At 29.4% G+C, this 15,730-nt stretch overlaps 1 protein-coding gene across 5 annotated transcripts in view; it reads left to right on the top strand.

The window, feature by feature from the left end:
- The window catches only part of Obsc (Obscurin), a 613,188-nt gene that overhangs the window by 349,710 nt on the left and 247,748 nt on the right, over window positions 1-15,730 (top strand). For all 5 annotated transcript variants that reach the window (XM_075359431.1, XM_075359430.1, XM_075359429.1 and 2 more), the window contains one exon: window positions 11,037-11,201. In XM_075359431.1, the coding sequence (XP_075215546.1) occupies window positions 11,037-11,201 (165 nt within the window). The remainder of the gene's footprint in view (window positions 1-11,036; window positions 11,202-15,730) is intronic.

Genomic DNA, 15,730 nt, shown 5'->3' on the forward strand with positions numbered 1-15,730 from the left:
ACATTTTCATTGATTACATTAGTTTGCTTTTTATAACTTTATTTGAAATTTGGTTTATTTTTTTTAATATGCTTTATTCTAATTAAAATTTGCTTTACTTTGTTCTCCTACCATCCATTTCATTTGTTTTATTATTTCTGATTTATTTTTTATTTATTTAAATCTCTTTTGCAACAGCAGAATTGATACCTAACATTCTTGCAAATCAGTTTCAGTTACATCTTAAAGAAGCTTTAATTAATTTTTAGATAATTATAGGATCATTTTTCTATAGATTGTACTAATATATTTTCCTCTTAATTTTTTATTATTTTACTGCTTCTTTCATTTTTAAATTAAATAAGCAGTGGAGATTTTATACTTAGTTATTTGCCTGCTTTGCATATTATAGGTTGCTTTATCTATTGTGTACTTCATTGCATCTAATTATTGAATTATTGTATGTGAAAAGATTATGGAGGTAGAAGAATTTTGTTATTTGGGAAGTAGAATTACTAAAGATGGACGAAGCAGGAGCGATATAAAATGCCGAATAGCACAAGCTAAACGAGCCTTCAGTAAGAAATATAATTTGTTTACATCAAAAATTAATTTAAATGTCAGGAAAAGATTTTTGAAAGTGTATGTTTGGAGTGTCGCTTTATATGGAAGTGAAACTTGGACAATCGGAGTATCTGAGAAGAAAAGATTAGAAGCTTTTGAAATGTGGTGCTATAGGAGAATGTTAAAAATCAGATGGGTGGATAAAGTGACAAATGAAGAGGTATTGCGGCAAATAGATGAAGAAAGAAGCATTTGGAAAAATATAGTTAAAAAAAGAGACAGACTTATAGGCCACATACTAAGGCATCCTGGAATCGTCGCTTTAATATTGGAAGGACAGGTAGAAGGAAAAAATTGTGAGGCAGGCCACGTTTGGAATATGTAAAACAAATTGTTAGGGATGTAGGATGTAGAGGGTATACTGAAATGAAACGACTAGCACTAGATAGGGAATCTTGGAGAGAGCTGCATCAAACCAGTCAAATGACTGAAGACAAAAAATAAATGTGTTCTAAATGTTTATCTGATTTTTAACAAAAATAAACTGAATGCAAAACCTATCTAATAGGCACAATCCCTATTTTACAAAATTTTGAAAGTGATTTATACAATTTTAATTATATTTTGTTGAGTAGAAAAATTCACAATTTTTTTGGACTTGTTTAAAAACAGAGAAATTTTTGTAAAACACTCAAAAATAATTATTTCTTTAAAAAAACTGTAAATTTTAAAATTAATTTTTTACTGTTGAAGGATAATAATTTCTGTTTATTAATAAAAATTTCATAAATAAATTATATCTCGCAATAAATTAATGAAAATTATTCATTTATTTTATATCTTTTAAAATTGCTAAATACTCGTATAAAAAATTAATTCCCCCACCCAAAATAAAGCTGACAACACAGTTGTAGGACTTCCATGTCACGCAGCTTTTTTCTGACTTTAATACGTCTTACACACCCACACACACACACACACACAACTTAATTTAAAATATTTATTATTTTATTTAAATATAATATATTTTATATATTTAATTCACTGATTCTAACTAAATCGCACACGCATCCTGTGCATATTTCATTCGCACAGGTGTGTGGTGGTACCATTCATCATTTTAAATACTGTTTTATTTTTTAAATATTATTAATTTATTTAATTCTACTGCTCACCTGTGATGTCACAACATAACGGATGACTACAGCAGCTATATATCTGTGCTACACTAACGCTCCTTGTAGTGAGAGGGGGTACTAATGACGCAGTATACCTACTTAGCCACTAGTTTATTTAGTGGATATAATGGGGTGGGGGTGCGATTTTGTAAAACATTTTTGGAATTATTATTTTTTAATTGTTAACAAATGTGGCTAGGAAATATAAGACCTTAATTAGGCAAAATCTCGAGATACTGAGGGTGAACTTGCTCACTACAGCATTGATTGTTAAAAGTTTTCACCCACTGCCCACATTGAGAATCAAAAATTTTCTAGCGCCCCTAAAATTTTTAATCTTACCATCTGCTAAAAGTAATAATTGCAATTGCTGTTTTTAAGATGCGCTCTTAAAAACAGCAATTGCAATTATTGTTTTTAAACGTTGCATATCCTATTTCTAAGTTGAAAATTATTTTAAATGAAAGAAATTAAAATTCATATTTAATCATATTTGGAAGTATTTTTATTAAAATTGCTTTCAAAAAAATTACAATTGTATTTGTATAGTTATATAACAATAATTGTGATAACATATTCAATATAACAATACAATAATTAAAACAAAGCTTTCAATTGAAAAAATTACACTTGCATGTGAAGGATGAATCTGATGTGTTTTAACAAGTTTGATAATATCAGGCTCGAATTTACTTAAAAACATTCGTAAGTCGCATAGTCAGTAGAAGATGCTTTTGGTAGTGTTAGGAATAATTTAAGTGATGAACTGAACTTTTTAAATTACTAATTTTATGATTTACACACGGAGTAAGATTCTCGTCAAATCTAGGGGCAGTGCTGAATAATACTTAGCTGTACAAACATACATGCATGAACTTATTTGTGTGCACTACTTTGATTTAAATTATGTAACAAATGCTTAGATTATAACTTATTTTTATACAAAATGTTGAAGGTTGAAAAGAGGCATAGGGAATAAATAAATAAATTAATTAAATAAATAAATCATAAATTAAAAAAAGGTTTCCTTAATTTTGACTTTAGAAGTCAGTGCCAAATTAAAAATTACCAACACTTTACCCTTTACTTGGCATCAAAAAGTATAGTAACATCAAAATTTCAGTATTAAGTAAAGTAAGATAGTATAAACACCAATGCATTATTTTTGTTACCCTATTTTTTCCAACTCTGTGAGTGTGTGTGTTTGTATTCTTCAGCAAATAAAGTTATAAAAAAAAATCTTTTAAAGTAGAATTTTAAAACTTAATAATAAGGAAACTAATATACATTAAGGTGAAGTGATTGAATGCTGCCTAGTGAATTCAAGTGGTTGGTTTATGTAGATCATCAGAACAAAGTAACACTATATGCTACTTCATCTTGAGGTTGTTGAGAAGTGGATATTTATAGAATTTTTTTATTTTGTGTGTATTTCCATTTAAAATAATTTATTTGATACAGTTATTTTTATAGAGATGAATATATTTTTGGTCTACCATGTTGATACTTGACAAATATCTCTGTCAGAAACAGAATAACCTAAAAATGTTGTATAACTATGTGTGTGTGTGTATATATATATATATATATATATATACATACATATGACATTGTAATGGAATTTATTTGTTTGAAATACAGAATTTAAGGAAAACAGCACTTAAATAATGGAATTTATTTGTTTGAAATACAGAATTTAAGGAAAACAGCACTTAAATTGTTTTAAAAAAATTAATGGTTATATCATGTAATCTGTTACATGTTACTGTAGATTAACTTCAATGAAATTTTAGTAATAAATCTTCTTTTTTTACTATTACATAATCATTCTTTATTTTTAAATAAAACAATAATTTATATTTTTTAATAGTATGGGTAAATAAAAACTTTGATAAAATAAATTATATAAATTGTTTCATTAGATAGCAGTTCTTCCATCAAATACATTTTTGACTGATTCTTCCTTTCCTCAATAAAGGGATTTGGCTTTTCTCACTGGTTTCATTATTCCTTAAAAACTGGCTGACTGCCTGGTTTAGGAAGAATAGAATATCTTTCTACTTTGATCACTCGTCACTTCAATCTGAACAGTTAATATAAACTGACACTTTTGCTTTTGAATCGGTGATAATTATTATTGAGTTGTGACTCAGATATATAAACTTTTTTTTCACGTTAGAACTTTAAGTTCTAAAGGGAAAGTTTTTTTGGATGATTGATTCAGCCATCATTGCCAAAAGAATTGATTTTAATTGTTATTAGTAAAGTTGAATTTTTAACAGTAAAAAGTTTATGGCAGTGATTTTGGCAAGGAAATGATAATATAAGTGTTTTTGAATATACTGATAATGAACTTATAACTTTTTTGCAATTTGAAATAAATTTTGATGCAGATATTTAAGAAACAAGATTAATTTGTAGTTAATTATTTCACTTTGTACTATTTATCATTATATGTATTAATTTGTGATTTTCTTATTTATTGTATATGAGATGCTGCTTGTAGTGTTATGAATAATTTAAGTGATGAAATAAACTTTTTAAATTACTAATTTTATGATTTACACACAGAATAAGATTATCGTAAAGTGTAGGGGTGGTGCCGAATAATACTTAGCTGCACATACATGTATTTATTTGTGTGTACTACTTTGATTTAAATTATGTAACAAATGTTTAGATTATAACTTATTTTTATACAAAATGTTGAAGGTTGAAAAGAGGCATAGGGAATAAATAAATAAATTAATTAAATTAATAAATCATAAATTAAAAAAAGGTTTCCTTAATTTTGACTTTAGAAGTCAGTGCCAAATTAAAAATTACCAACACTTTACCCTTTACTTGGCATCAAAAAGTATAGTAACATCAAAATTTCAGTATTAAGTAAAGTAAGATAGTGTAGACACCAATGCATTATTTTTGTTACCCTAGTTTTTCCAACTCTGTGAGTGTGTGTGTTTGTATTCTTCAGCAAATAAAGTTATTAAAAAAAAAACCTCTTAAAGTACAGTTTTAAAACTTAATAATATAATATAAAGTTTCCTAATATACTAGGAAACTAGTATAGATTTCACCTCGTCAAACCAACTGTTTATAAAAGCAAAGATTTAAATTGAAAGAGCTTTTTTTAATCTATAACAACAATTAATCTGTTTAAAAACAGAATAGCCGTTACACTCTAAGGTGTAGAATAAAACAAATTTTTTTCCCGTTTATCTTTTCTAGAAGGCAGACACAAATAAAAGCCAAAAAATTCTGGTGTTAATTTTTTTTCATATAGTATCATATCTCAAGAAAGTCTTTATTAATTCTGTTATTTTTCAATAATTCTCCTTTAGTGAATATCTTATCAGTTAAAGGATATAATAAAAATTTTTATTGATACATTATATTATCTTAGATTTTGATTTTTTTATATTTTTTCAGATTTTCCAATTTTTTTATTCATTCGTTGTTATTTTCTTGCTATATAAAAGAAAATTTTCCAATTAAATCAAACCATTTACTTTTTAGAATAATTTTTAAAAAATTTAGATATTTTGAAATTTTATTAAAGAATTTTAGGTTTTAGATGAATCAGATTACAAAACATGTTAAATCTCATTGTTGATTAGCGATATGTTTAGACAATATGTAAGCAGAAAAACGAAGTACCCTATGTAACAAAGAACATGTTTTTTAATTTGCCAATAAGCATTGATGACAGCCTGATTAATAGCTTTTGTATTAATTTATTGTCAGGATTAAAATTCTTTAGATTTTACTGTTCTTTTGTAAATCGGCTGCTGTCTCAATAATAAAGAACATTAGCGGCATTTACAAAGCGGCTGAGAATGTTAGAACTAAATCTGAGAATAGTTTTGGGTCAATGAAATGTTGAATGCGTGCCAACTTAATATTTGTGTAGTCTCCATTTTATTAATAGTACAATCTTATATTTTATAGGAAAAATTTGTTTATTTATTTCCTTTTCTATTTACTTATTTTTTTTTTACTAATTTATTAAAATTTTATTTATTTACCTGTGTGTGTAGTAGAATGAAAAAAATATCATTTATTGAGCTAACAAAGTAAATTTCCCATGCTTGATTGGTACTTCATGTTTTCAAGAGTACATGCCGAATTAAGTTTTGCTAGAATTTAGATTTTGATTAGAAGAATGGGGGCTCAGCTTCTTCCAGTAGGAGCACATCACCTTTTTTAATAGGACTAAACTTTTAGCTAGTACTTTGTGCAATTTCTGGGTAAGAGTCCCTGGATAAGCCACCATGCTCATTAAGCACAATTCCCATTGTAACTACATGGGTGAAAAGAGATTAATGAAAATCAGGCAGGGAACAAATATTCAACCGATGGGAGTTCAGTTAAATTTAGTTTATCATCCTTAAAAGGTACTAAATCTCAAATTAATTAATAAAATTAAAAAAATTAACGTATATGTAAAGATAATAGCAATATGATAATTTTATTGTAATTAAATTAAATTACATTAAAGTATTATTTTAATTCATGCTGTGGAAAAATTAATTTATCTTAGGCATCTTTATGTATGTACATTGCATCATAAAAATGAAATCAAGAAGAGAAATAAAATATTTAGACCTTGACATAAATTTTCATCAGAGAAAAGGTACTGGCTAATTGCTGTAGTGGTTAGGTAACAAAGCCAATAAACAAATTCAATCAACTAATAAGAATTCCCAATAAAAAATTTATTGATCTTTTAAAAAAATATGAGATATTGGAATGGAGCCAATCACCAGATTAACTTTATCAATTTCTCCATCTCTTTTCTTTGTGTTATTCCTTAAGAAAATTAAATTAAATTTTTTATTTTGTATAACAATTAAAATATTACCTAGAAGAGGATTACCAAGATCAACCACCAACCTGAGATTTCAGAAATCACGTGTAAGATTACAAATATAAAACATTACCACTTGGTTATGTATATTATTGAATTTCAACAATTGTTATTTAAAATAATAAAAATATTAGAAAATGATATTATTATCATTATGAAGAAAATGAAGTAACTTTAATATAGATCACTTTTCAAATCTACTTTTCCTGCTGGTATCAGATTCATAAATTACTTCTGTCAAATTATAATATAAAAATTATTGTAAAAAATTAATATACAACATTAAATTTCAATTCGTTTATATCTAATTTAATAAAAATAATCATTATCCATTATTCATTTTGAAAAACTACCATCTTGTTCTTGTTTAACATTTCATATTTGGTTTCATAAAAATAAAAAATGATTATAAGTATTTAACTATGTACATCTGTTGAATTATATCTAAGTGTATAAACTGAGATTATAATGAATTATTGTTCAGCTTGAAATATATTAATTACTACAGTTTAAGTTAAATTGTGTGTTCAATATCTATTGCTTGTCTCAAAAGATGTCTCCATTTCTTTTTAATTTAACTTCCTTGTAGGTTTATCTGGTAGGTTCTCTGAATTTAATTTCCCTATGAGTTTGTTTTGCAACAATAATCAAATATAGCATTGATTTGATCGGGTTAATAGAATCTAGTACTTTTTTTTGTTTAGTCTCTACAACCAAGGTAATGTATTACTTCAGAGGATGATATGTATTAATGAAGTGTAGTCTTGTACAGTTTCAGGTCAACTATTCTTGAGATGCATAGTTAATTGAAACTAAACCATCAAAGAATTTTTTCAACCCACTGGTGGTTTGGTCTAGTGGTGAATGTGTCTTCACAAATCTGCTGATTTTGAAGTCAAGAGTTCCAACATTCAAATCCTAGTAAAGGTAGTAACTTGTATACGTAGTAACTTGTATACGGATTTGAATACTAGATCGTGGATACCGGTGTTCTTTGGTGGTTGGGGTTCAATTAACCACACATCTCAGAAATGGTCGACCTGAAACTGTACGACTTAATTACTTCACTCACACTTATACATATCATCTTCTGAAGTAATACTTGATGGTGATTCCCAAAGGCTAAACAGGAAAAAAATAATAAACCACTAAAGTATACCAGTATCCAAAGAATCCATTAGTTGGAAATCACTAAGTGCAAAATCAGTGTGTCATGTACATACTCGTATATATTGGTTGTTAAAATATCATTGTGAATTGTAACTATTCTAAAAATCTTGAATTATTTTAAGAAATATTTGATATTGTAAGATTTTAGGAAAGTGGTAAAAATGGGTATTTACCATGAAGGAGGTATATTCTAGCAGACACTGTTTATTGTTTAAATTGTGTGTGTGTATGTATGTGCGTGCGCACGCGTGTGTAAAAATTAAGTTTTATTAAGTTACATTATGAATAGGAGTATTATTAATTAAAAAATGGTTGTCATTGGATATGTTCATGTATGGAGAGAAAGGATAGATTTCCTGATTTTAAAGTTTTATTTGGTATTCCAATTGCCAAGCCATATTGAAATTCTAATTAAGCAAGGGTGAAGATTAGTCAGTCAATAGAAGATTGAGAGCTGTAAAGGATTGTTAAATAATTTTTTATCGGTATAAAACATGTATTTTTAGTTTTTAATCAGTATTAAGTCAATAAATTTTGTATTAGATTTGGAAATTTTATGTAGGTATTAATACAGAGTGTTCAAAAAGTGATGCAACCGTATGGAAGAATGTTTTCTTCTTTTTTTGCTGATTTAATTGAACAATGGTCTACATAATGCAGCAGAGAATATTCATTGTCTCCCAATACGATAGATGTCTAGTTGTGCCCAGACCAAGAATGCCTGCACAGAAAAGTATGGTAAGAATGCATCAAACAAGTCCTCAATCAAGTGGCTGTACAAGTTCCAAGAGACAGGGAATATGGCAGATGTAGCCAAAAGTGATCAACCGAAAAAGCTAACACCAGAAAAATTGGTCGACGGGCAAGCTGCATATTCTGATAGTCCTGAGAAATCTGTATAATGCCTATCTAGCCAGTCTGGTCTACAATGGTAGTGCCCATACGGCATTGTACAAGTGTTAAAGATGCATTCATACTGAATTTGTGTTAATGAGTTGTTACCTGCAGATATTGCAAAACATGTAGCTTTCTGTCAGTGGTTCTTGTCATCTGTAACACCAGATGGGGAAGAACTCAACAGTTGGTTTATGTCTGATGAGGGAGGCATGGTTCCACCTTGATGTATACATGAATGCACAGAATTCATGCAACTGATTTATGGAAAATCCACATCAGCTGGACGAACCTCCTCTGCACAGACAAAAAGTGGGTGTTTGTTGTGCATTCTCACATAGGCAAATTTTTATGACATATTTCATGGTACAGTGAATAGTGAGCATTTCATACAGATGTAGCAATGATTTATAAATACTACACCTGCAGACTGGCTAGAGTACACGTAGTTTCAGCAGGACAATCCTTCGGCTCATATAGCCAACAACAGTATGACTCTTGGATCAGTGTTTTCATGGACACGTGATTTCGGCGAGGTTGTAGCCTCCTCTTCAGCCTCCTGATTTATACCCTTCTGACTTTTTCTTGTGGGGATATTTAAAAGATGCTGCTCACAGAACTCATTCTCACAGCGTTCCTGAATTGCATAGTGAAATTGAACGATGTGTCGCAATTCCTCAACAAATGTTACAACATGTTTTTAAGAGCATACAATGTCATATTCAATTATGCGAATCATATAATGCGAGTAATATAATAATATTATTCAATTTCAACAACTACTCTAACTTACTCATTTTCCCATAAGGTTGCATCACTTTTTGAACATTCTGTATTTTTATGGATACTGTTAAGGGGTAGGTAGCTTTGTAGAAAAAGAAATCATACTTAATATTGTGGACCAAACTGTGAGTAGTTTTTCATGTACCTAATCACAAATTGTAGTACCTTCACAGAAAATTGTAAATGCCGTCACAGAAAAGTATGGTGTGTATGCACCAAACAAGTCCTCAATCAAGCGGCTGTACAACAAGTTCCTAAATGTTCAGCTGCAGGGAAATGGTGTTATATAGCTACTTTAAAGAACTGAAGCTACCAGATTATTAGTACTACTTTCATTCAACAGGAAGTTAATAATTAGTTAAGAATTTACTACAGGTTTAGCTAGATTTGGAGCTTAATTTTGGGTCTTGTAAAGTTAATTTTTAATAACAAAAAAAAAAAAAAACAATTTTTGGTTGACTAACAAAGCCTTTTTGGTATATTTAATAATTTAATATTAAACCAAATACATGCATGTATATATCAAATCTTTGTTTTATCCTTTCACCTTCTTCTCTTCACGTTTTATTTTGTAATTAATGCATCCATTGTTCTTCTGTATCTAAATTTTTAACTAATTGCTTGCAGTTGTTTCCAGTTTTTAAAGATTTGAAAACAATATTTTTTAGCAAGACGCTGTTCTGAAAACCCTGAAAACCAGATTTTTTCATTGGAAGATGTTAAGTCTGCCATGGGATAAGCGATTAAGGAATAAGATTTTTTCATTTGTGTAAAATTTATTATTTGTTTAATACATACTTTTCGTAATCATCCAAAGTCAGTAATAGGTTTTTGATATTATTGGCATTTATTCAGTGTAAGAAATTATGATTAAAAAAAAATTATACCATGAAAATTAAGTACTCTTTTTTTGGAAATTGTATTATTAGAAATTCCTTATCCATTTGGATTTAATATCCTTTTTTTATAGGTTTAATAAATACATTTAAACTTATCAGTTACAAAAAAAAAAAAGAATTGTTTTCTCTTATATTGAAGCAAACTGGATAAATTTTGACTTTAAAATTTATCCAGTATATAAAATTTATACATAAACACATATATATGTATATATATATACATGTTTATGTATATATATATATATATATATATATATATATATATATATATACATGTTTATGTATATATATATTTTTTTTTTTAAATAAATTCAATATAAATACCCCATTAGTCATACTGAAAGTTAAAACACATTTTTCTAAAAATGATTAATGATTTGTGATGACAAGTGAATTGCAGCAATAAACATAATTTACAAATAATAAAATTAGAAATTTATTTGTGTTATTGTGTTGACTTACTTCTCACCCATGAAATTATACTAGACTATGTTCTTGCAAAAGCCATCCTAGACATTTTTATAAAGGTGTGAAAATTGGACTATATACCACATCCTTCCACCACTGTTTTTTTCTAGCAGAAAGAAAGGTGCCGGTGCTTTGTATTTTAAATCTATTACTTGCTTTTTATTTTAATATGATGATCTGTTATTACTTTATTATGTTGCCCCAGTATAAAATCTTTTTGTAAATTTGTTACAGGAGTTAGTAAAATATTCGACTATTCTTGGTGAAGATACGACTGACTTAGGAAAAGCTCTTGAGTTGATGCTAGCTGTCCCTCACAGAGCAAACGATAATAAATTCATTAGTAATATCGAAGGCTTTCATGGTAACATACATAAACTAGGACGACTTTTAAGACACGTGAGTAAACAATTTATTTTTATAACAGTTAATGTAAAATAATAATACATAATAATAATAATACACCAAGTTAATTTTACTTTAGTAAAATAGTAATTCTATCCACTGAATAGAATTAAAAATTAATTTATATTTCTTAAATCAGTATTACGTTTATCTTTTGTTTCTATTTATTTATCTTATTGTTTTTTTAAGTCTCACTTTCTTCAAGGGCAACTTGAGAATTAAAAAGTAATTTAAAGACGGCTGTAAACATTTTATTATTTTTAGTAAAAATGATTACTACTTATTGTACAGTATCAAATACTGATGTAAACTAATGTTGTAGTATTATTAGTATAATGTGTTTACTGAAAGAGGAGAAGATATTAATAGTTCCAAGATGTATACATTTGTAATATACTCATATTAATGAGCTAATGTTTTCAACTCATTCTTCAGTTTTATAAAAAAATTAATTCAGATTTCAATAATGGTAAAATATGTTCTTCTTTAATAACTTTTGACAAGGCAGAATAAAATTTAATTTAACTGTACTTATTATAAATAAATATAATGGGTATATAGTTTCTTTTTTTAGAGAAATATTAGTTTTGGTTACAGTTTTCATAAACTATTTTCTCTCCATTAATTCAATATATTTAGGGACTGTAGAATTTTATTATTGGACTTATTTATAAAATTAATGATTGTAGCAAATGAAGGCTCATACTTCTCCAAACTATTTATGTAATCGATCATAATAACTTTGACATTTTTAATATTAAAATAAATGTGCTAGAAAGTAAAATAAATTAAAAAGTATTATTTCAAAGTAGATTAGTATTTCAATCTATTAGTGCAACATATTAGAATGTATATTACTTTTTGTTAATTTATAAAATAAAATAATGTTAAAAATAATTTTTCCTGAGAAAGATGTTAGACTTTATCTTTACAGTATGATGTATATCTACAGTACTTAAAATTATTATCCAGAAAAATTTAAGGATATAAAATAAGAATATGCCATAACTCAAGATAATGTTTATAAACTCAGTTTGCTTAGATTTCTGAAGTTAAACCAGCATTGAATGATTTATTATATGTTGTTGGTATTTCTGTAAATACTAAACATCAGACAAATTTATTTGAAATATTTCTGTGAAATGTTATCACACCATATTTTATCAATCATTTCTGCTATTCAAAGGATTTTTCTTAATATACTTGCAAAAAATTAATTTAGTTTGAAGTCACTATCTTATAAGCAATGGAGATGTATGCAGTACTGATAGAATGAACTTCTGATGTAATAGTATTCTGATATTTTATTGAAAATAGGACTTATTGTTTGGTACAATTAATATAATAATAATAATGATGATGTTGTTTAAAACAACAATTCATTAAATAATAGAGTGTTCTGAACACTCTTCAATTCACACCATCATGAAGATTATACAGAGTTATTCAAAAAGAAGGTTTCAAATATTTATTTCTAATGAATGACAATAACTTACCGAGTAGTAAAGGTGCAGACAAATTATCATATAGATGTAACCTCGGTATTAAATGTAAAGACTGTGTAATCAGCAGAGTTCAAGTTCATAAGTACCTAGGTGTTTTGTTTGAACCCACCGGTTGGTCTAGTGTTGAACGTGTCTTCCCAAATAGCTGATTTGGAAGTCAAGAGTTTCAGTGTTCGAGTCCTAGTAAACTCAGTTATTTTTACACGGATTTGAATACTAGATCGTGAATACCAGTGTTCTGTGGTGGTTGGGTTTCAATTAACCACACATCTCAGGAATGGTCAAACTGAGACTGTACAAGACTACACTTTATTTACACTCATACATATCATACTCATTCATCCTCTGAAGTATTATCTGAAAGGTAATTACCAGAGGCTAAACAGGAAAAAGAAAGGTGTTTGTTTGATGAGAAATTGCTGTTTAGCAACCACATTAGGATAGTAACGGCATACACTGTCTCTGTGATGCACAAGCTTAGGAGAATTGCTCGAAAAGATTACGGTTGTTGGGCCGTCATTTGTACATGGTGTACCGAGGTGTCTTCAAAAAGTATGACCTCTTACGCGGCATCCGTTTGGGCGCATAGGTTGGAAAGAAATTGAGCACTTATTCAAAAATTAAGAAGTTCCCAGCGCAGAGCCTTAATTGTATGCACTTATGTTAAAACAACCTCCTATGAGGCTGCCTCTGTATTGGGAAAGGCTCTCCCAATCGATTGTGGTGAAAGTTAGGACAACCATGTGGAAATTGCAAAGAAGCAGGGAGGCCAAAGTATTTGGGATGTGGTTTCAAGTCGGGCCTGTGCCAGAACAGAACGGTGATCTCAGTGCACCATTTCTAAATTTTGAACAGTTGCCCATCTCCCGCCTGCAGAGGAGACTTTACAGCCTCGTGATGGAAGCATGGCAGCAAGAATGGCATGCCATGACTAAGGGAAGGCCCTTGTATAAATTTATGCAGGATATGGGGGGGATGACATGCTTCTCCATTGTTTTTAAAGGCAACAGGAACTCGAGTGCTCTCCAACCATGTAAATTTAAACCAATATTTGTTTCGGTTTCACCTGGCAGCTGATGAGCTGTGCTTCTGCGGGGAGGTCCAGTCACGAACAAACACATGATGTTCAACTGTCCAGCTCTTGGGGGGGCCAGAACTCAGGCTACTCTGGAACTTAGAGGTCAAGGGGAAAATTGTCCACTCATAACCAGCGAGTCAATGTGGTGAGAGCCACACTGTCAGACCGTGTGGGAGTTTCTTAATGTAGTTGCTTTGTTCAACTGACATCAGTAGTTTACTTAAGGGAAAAGACTGCTACCGCGCTGTTGCAGGAAGCTAACAAAGAGATATATAGCTGGCTACCAGCCAGATTAAGGCTCCAAGTGCTGTTATGGTGGACAGGCTCTTGATGGCATTCAGCGGCCTAGGCGTGGCAGCAAATTGCTGACTTTGATGAGATAAATATAATTATTGATAGTCATTATGTTTTAGTAGTTAACAAGGTGCGCCTACCCATTTTAGTGATATATGACAAGTGGACGGTGGAACATGCAAATGAGTGGTGTATGGTACCACGCTTATTCTGCTTACACTTTTAGGTTTGCTGTAGGAGCTAGTTATTTCACTAAACTATTTCGAGACTCAGTAGCCGTTTGCGGCACAGACATTCGGTCTTATGCTTTAGAGCGATCGAATGGGATGGTGGCGGGAGAAATGCCAAGCAAACCAAAACAATGAATGACACAGTACTTAGACACACATATGATACATCACTGAATTGAAAGTTCAAAGTTTTATTTTATGCATTCAACATAAGCACCATTTGTTATGTGACAAATATTGAATTGGTAGTCCATTTCTTGCCACCCATGAATTAATTAGTCCCTGAGTATTGATATATCCCCACAGATAAAAATCACAATAGTAAGATCTGGTACCTTGGAGACCACTTCAGATGAACAATATCGTGTTACCTGCCTCTTCCGATCCATTGTCCTGGAATTGTATCATCATCCTGCAATGCCTGAAGGGACTGCAACTTATATGGCTTCAGATGCAGACTTTTTTAAACACATGCTATACTGTTGGTTGCAGAATTCCAAGTTCTGTGCTTCTTGTGCTTGTGGTTTCCTAGGGCTATTTTCGAAAGCAGTTCGTATACGCTCAAAATTTTCATCTGACATGCGAGGATGACCAGTGATTTTCCCTTTGCATATGCGACCATCTTCAACAAATTTCTTATACCGATGTAAATCTGCTTATAATGAGGCAGGTCTTTGTTGAGGCTTACTTTGTTGAAATGCATGCTGCACTGAATCAATGGATTCACTCTTTGCATACTGCAGCACACAGAACGACTTTTCTTGTGGTGTGCCATTTTCTTATAAACAAACCACAGCACTGCTGTAGGCATTGAATGGAAGTAATACTTAAAACTTTGAACTTTTCTCTATTCAGTGATGTATCATATGTGTCTCTCTATTGTCGTTCAGTAGAAATAGATATTTAAAATCTGCCCCTTCTTTTTGAATAACCCCTTATGTATGTATAACTAAATCATAGTTATGTAAACACAGTACATTTAATGCCTGTTTTAGTGAAAATATATTATTAAAAACAAAAAAAGAATATATAAAAAATAAAATGATGTTACAATCTTAATCTGATCAGTATTCCTATAAAAATAAAATTCTGTATTGAATGAAACATATTATCTTTATACAGTTATGTAATTTTCAAATTAATTTTGCTAAATAATGTTTTAATCAGTATCTAATAAAGAAACAAATTCTTTTTTACCGTAAAATAAGTAAAAACCAGTTAATTTAATAATAAAAGTAATGAATTTATTGAAAATTTTGTATTTGACACGGCTTAGATGGTTAGTTGTTTTATAAAAGTTTGATATAGTTCCCCACATTTAAAAACAATGAAACGTGATTTAGTAAATATAATGTCATTCTCTTATAAAGATACGAACTGATTATTATATAAAAACATTCATTCATTATTACTTAA

Source organism: Lycorma delicatula, chromosome 3 (genome assembly GCF_047948215.1).
Source record: "Lycorma delicatula isolate Av1 chromosome 3, ASM4794821v1, whole genome shotgun sequence".
Lineage (NCBI taxonomy): Eukaryota > Metazoa > Arthropoda > Insecta > Hemiptera > Fulgoridae > Lycorma > Lycorma delicatula.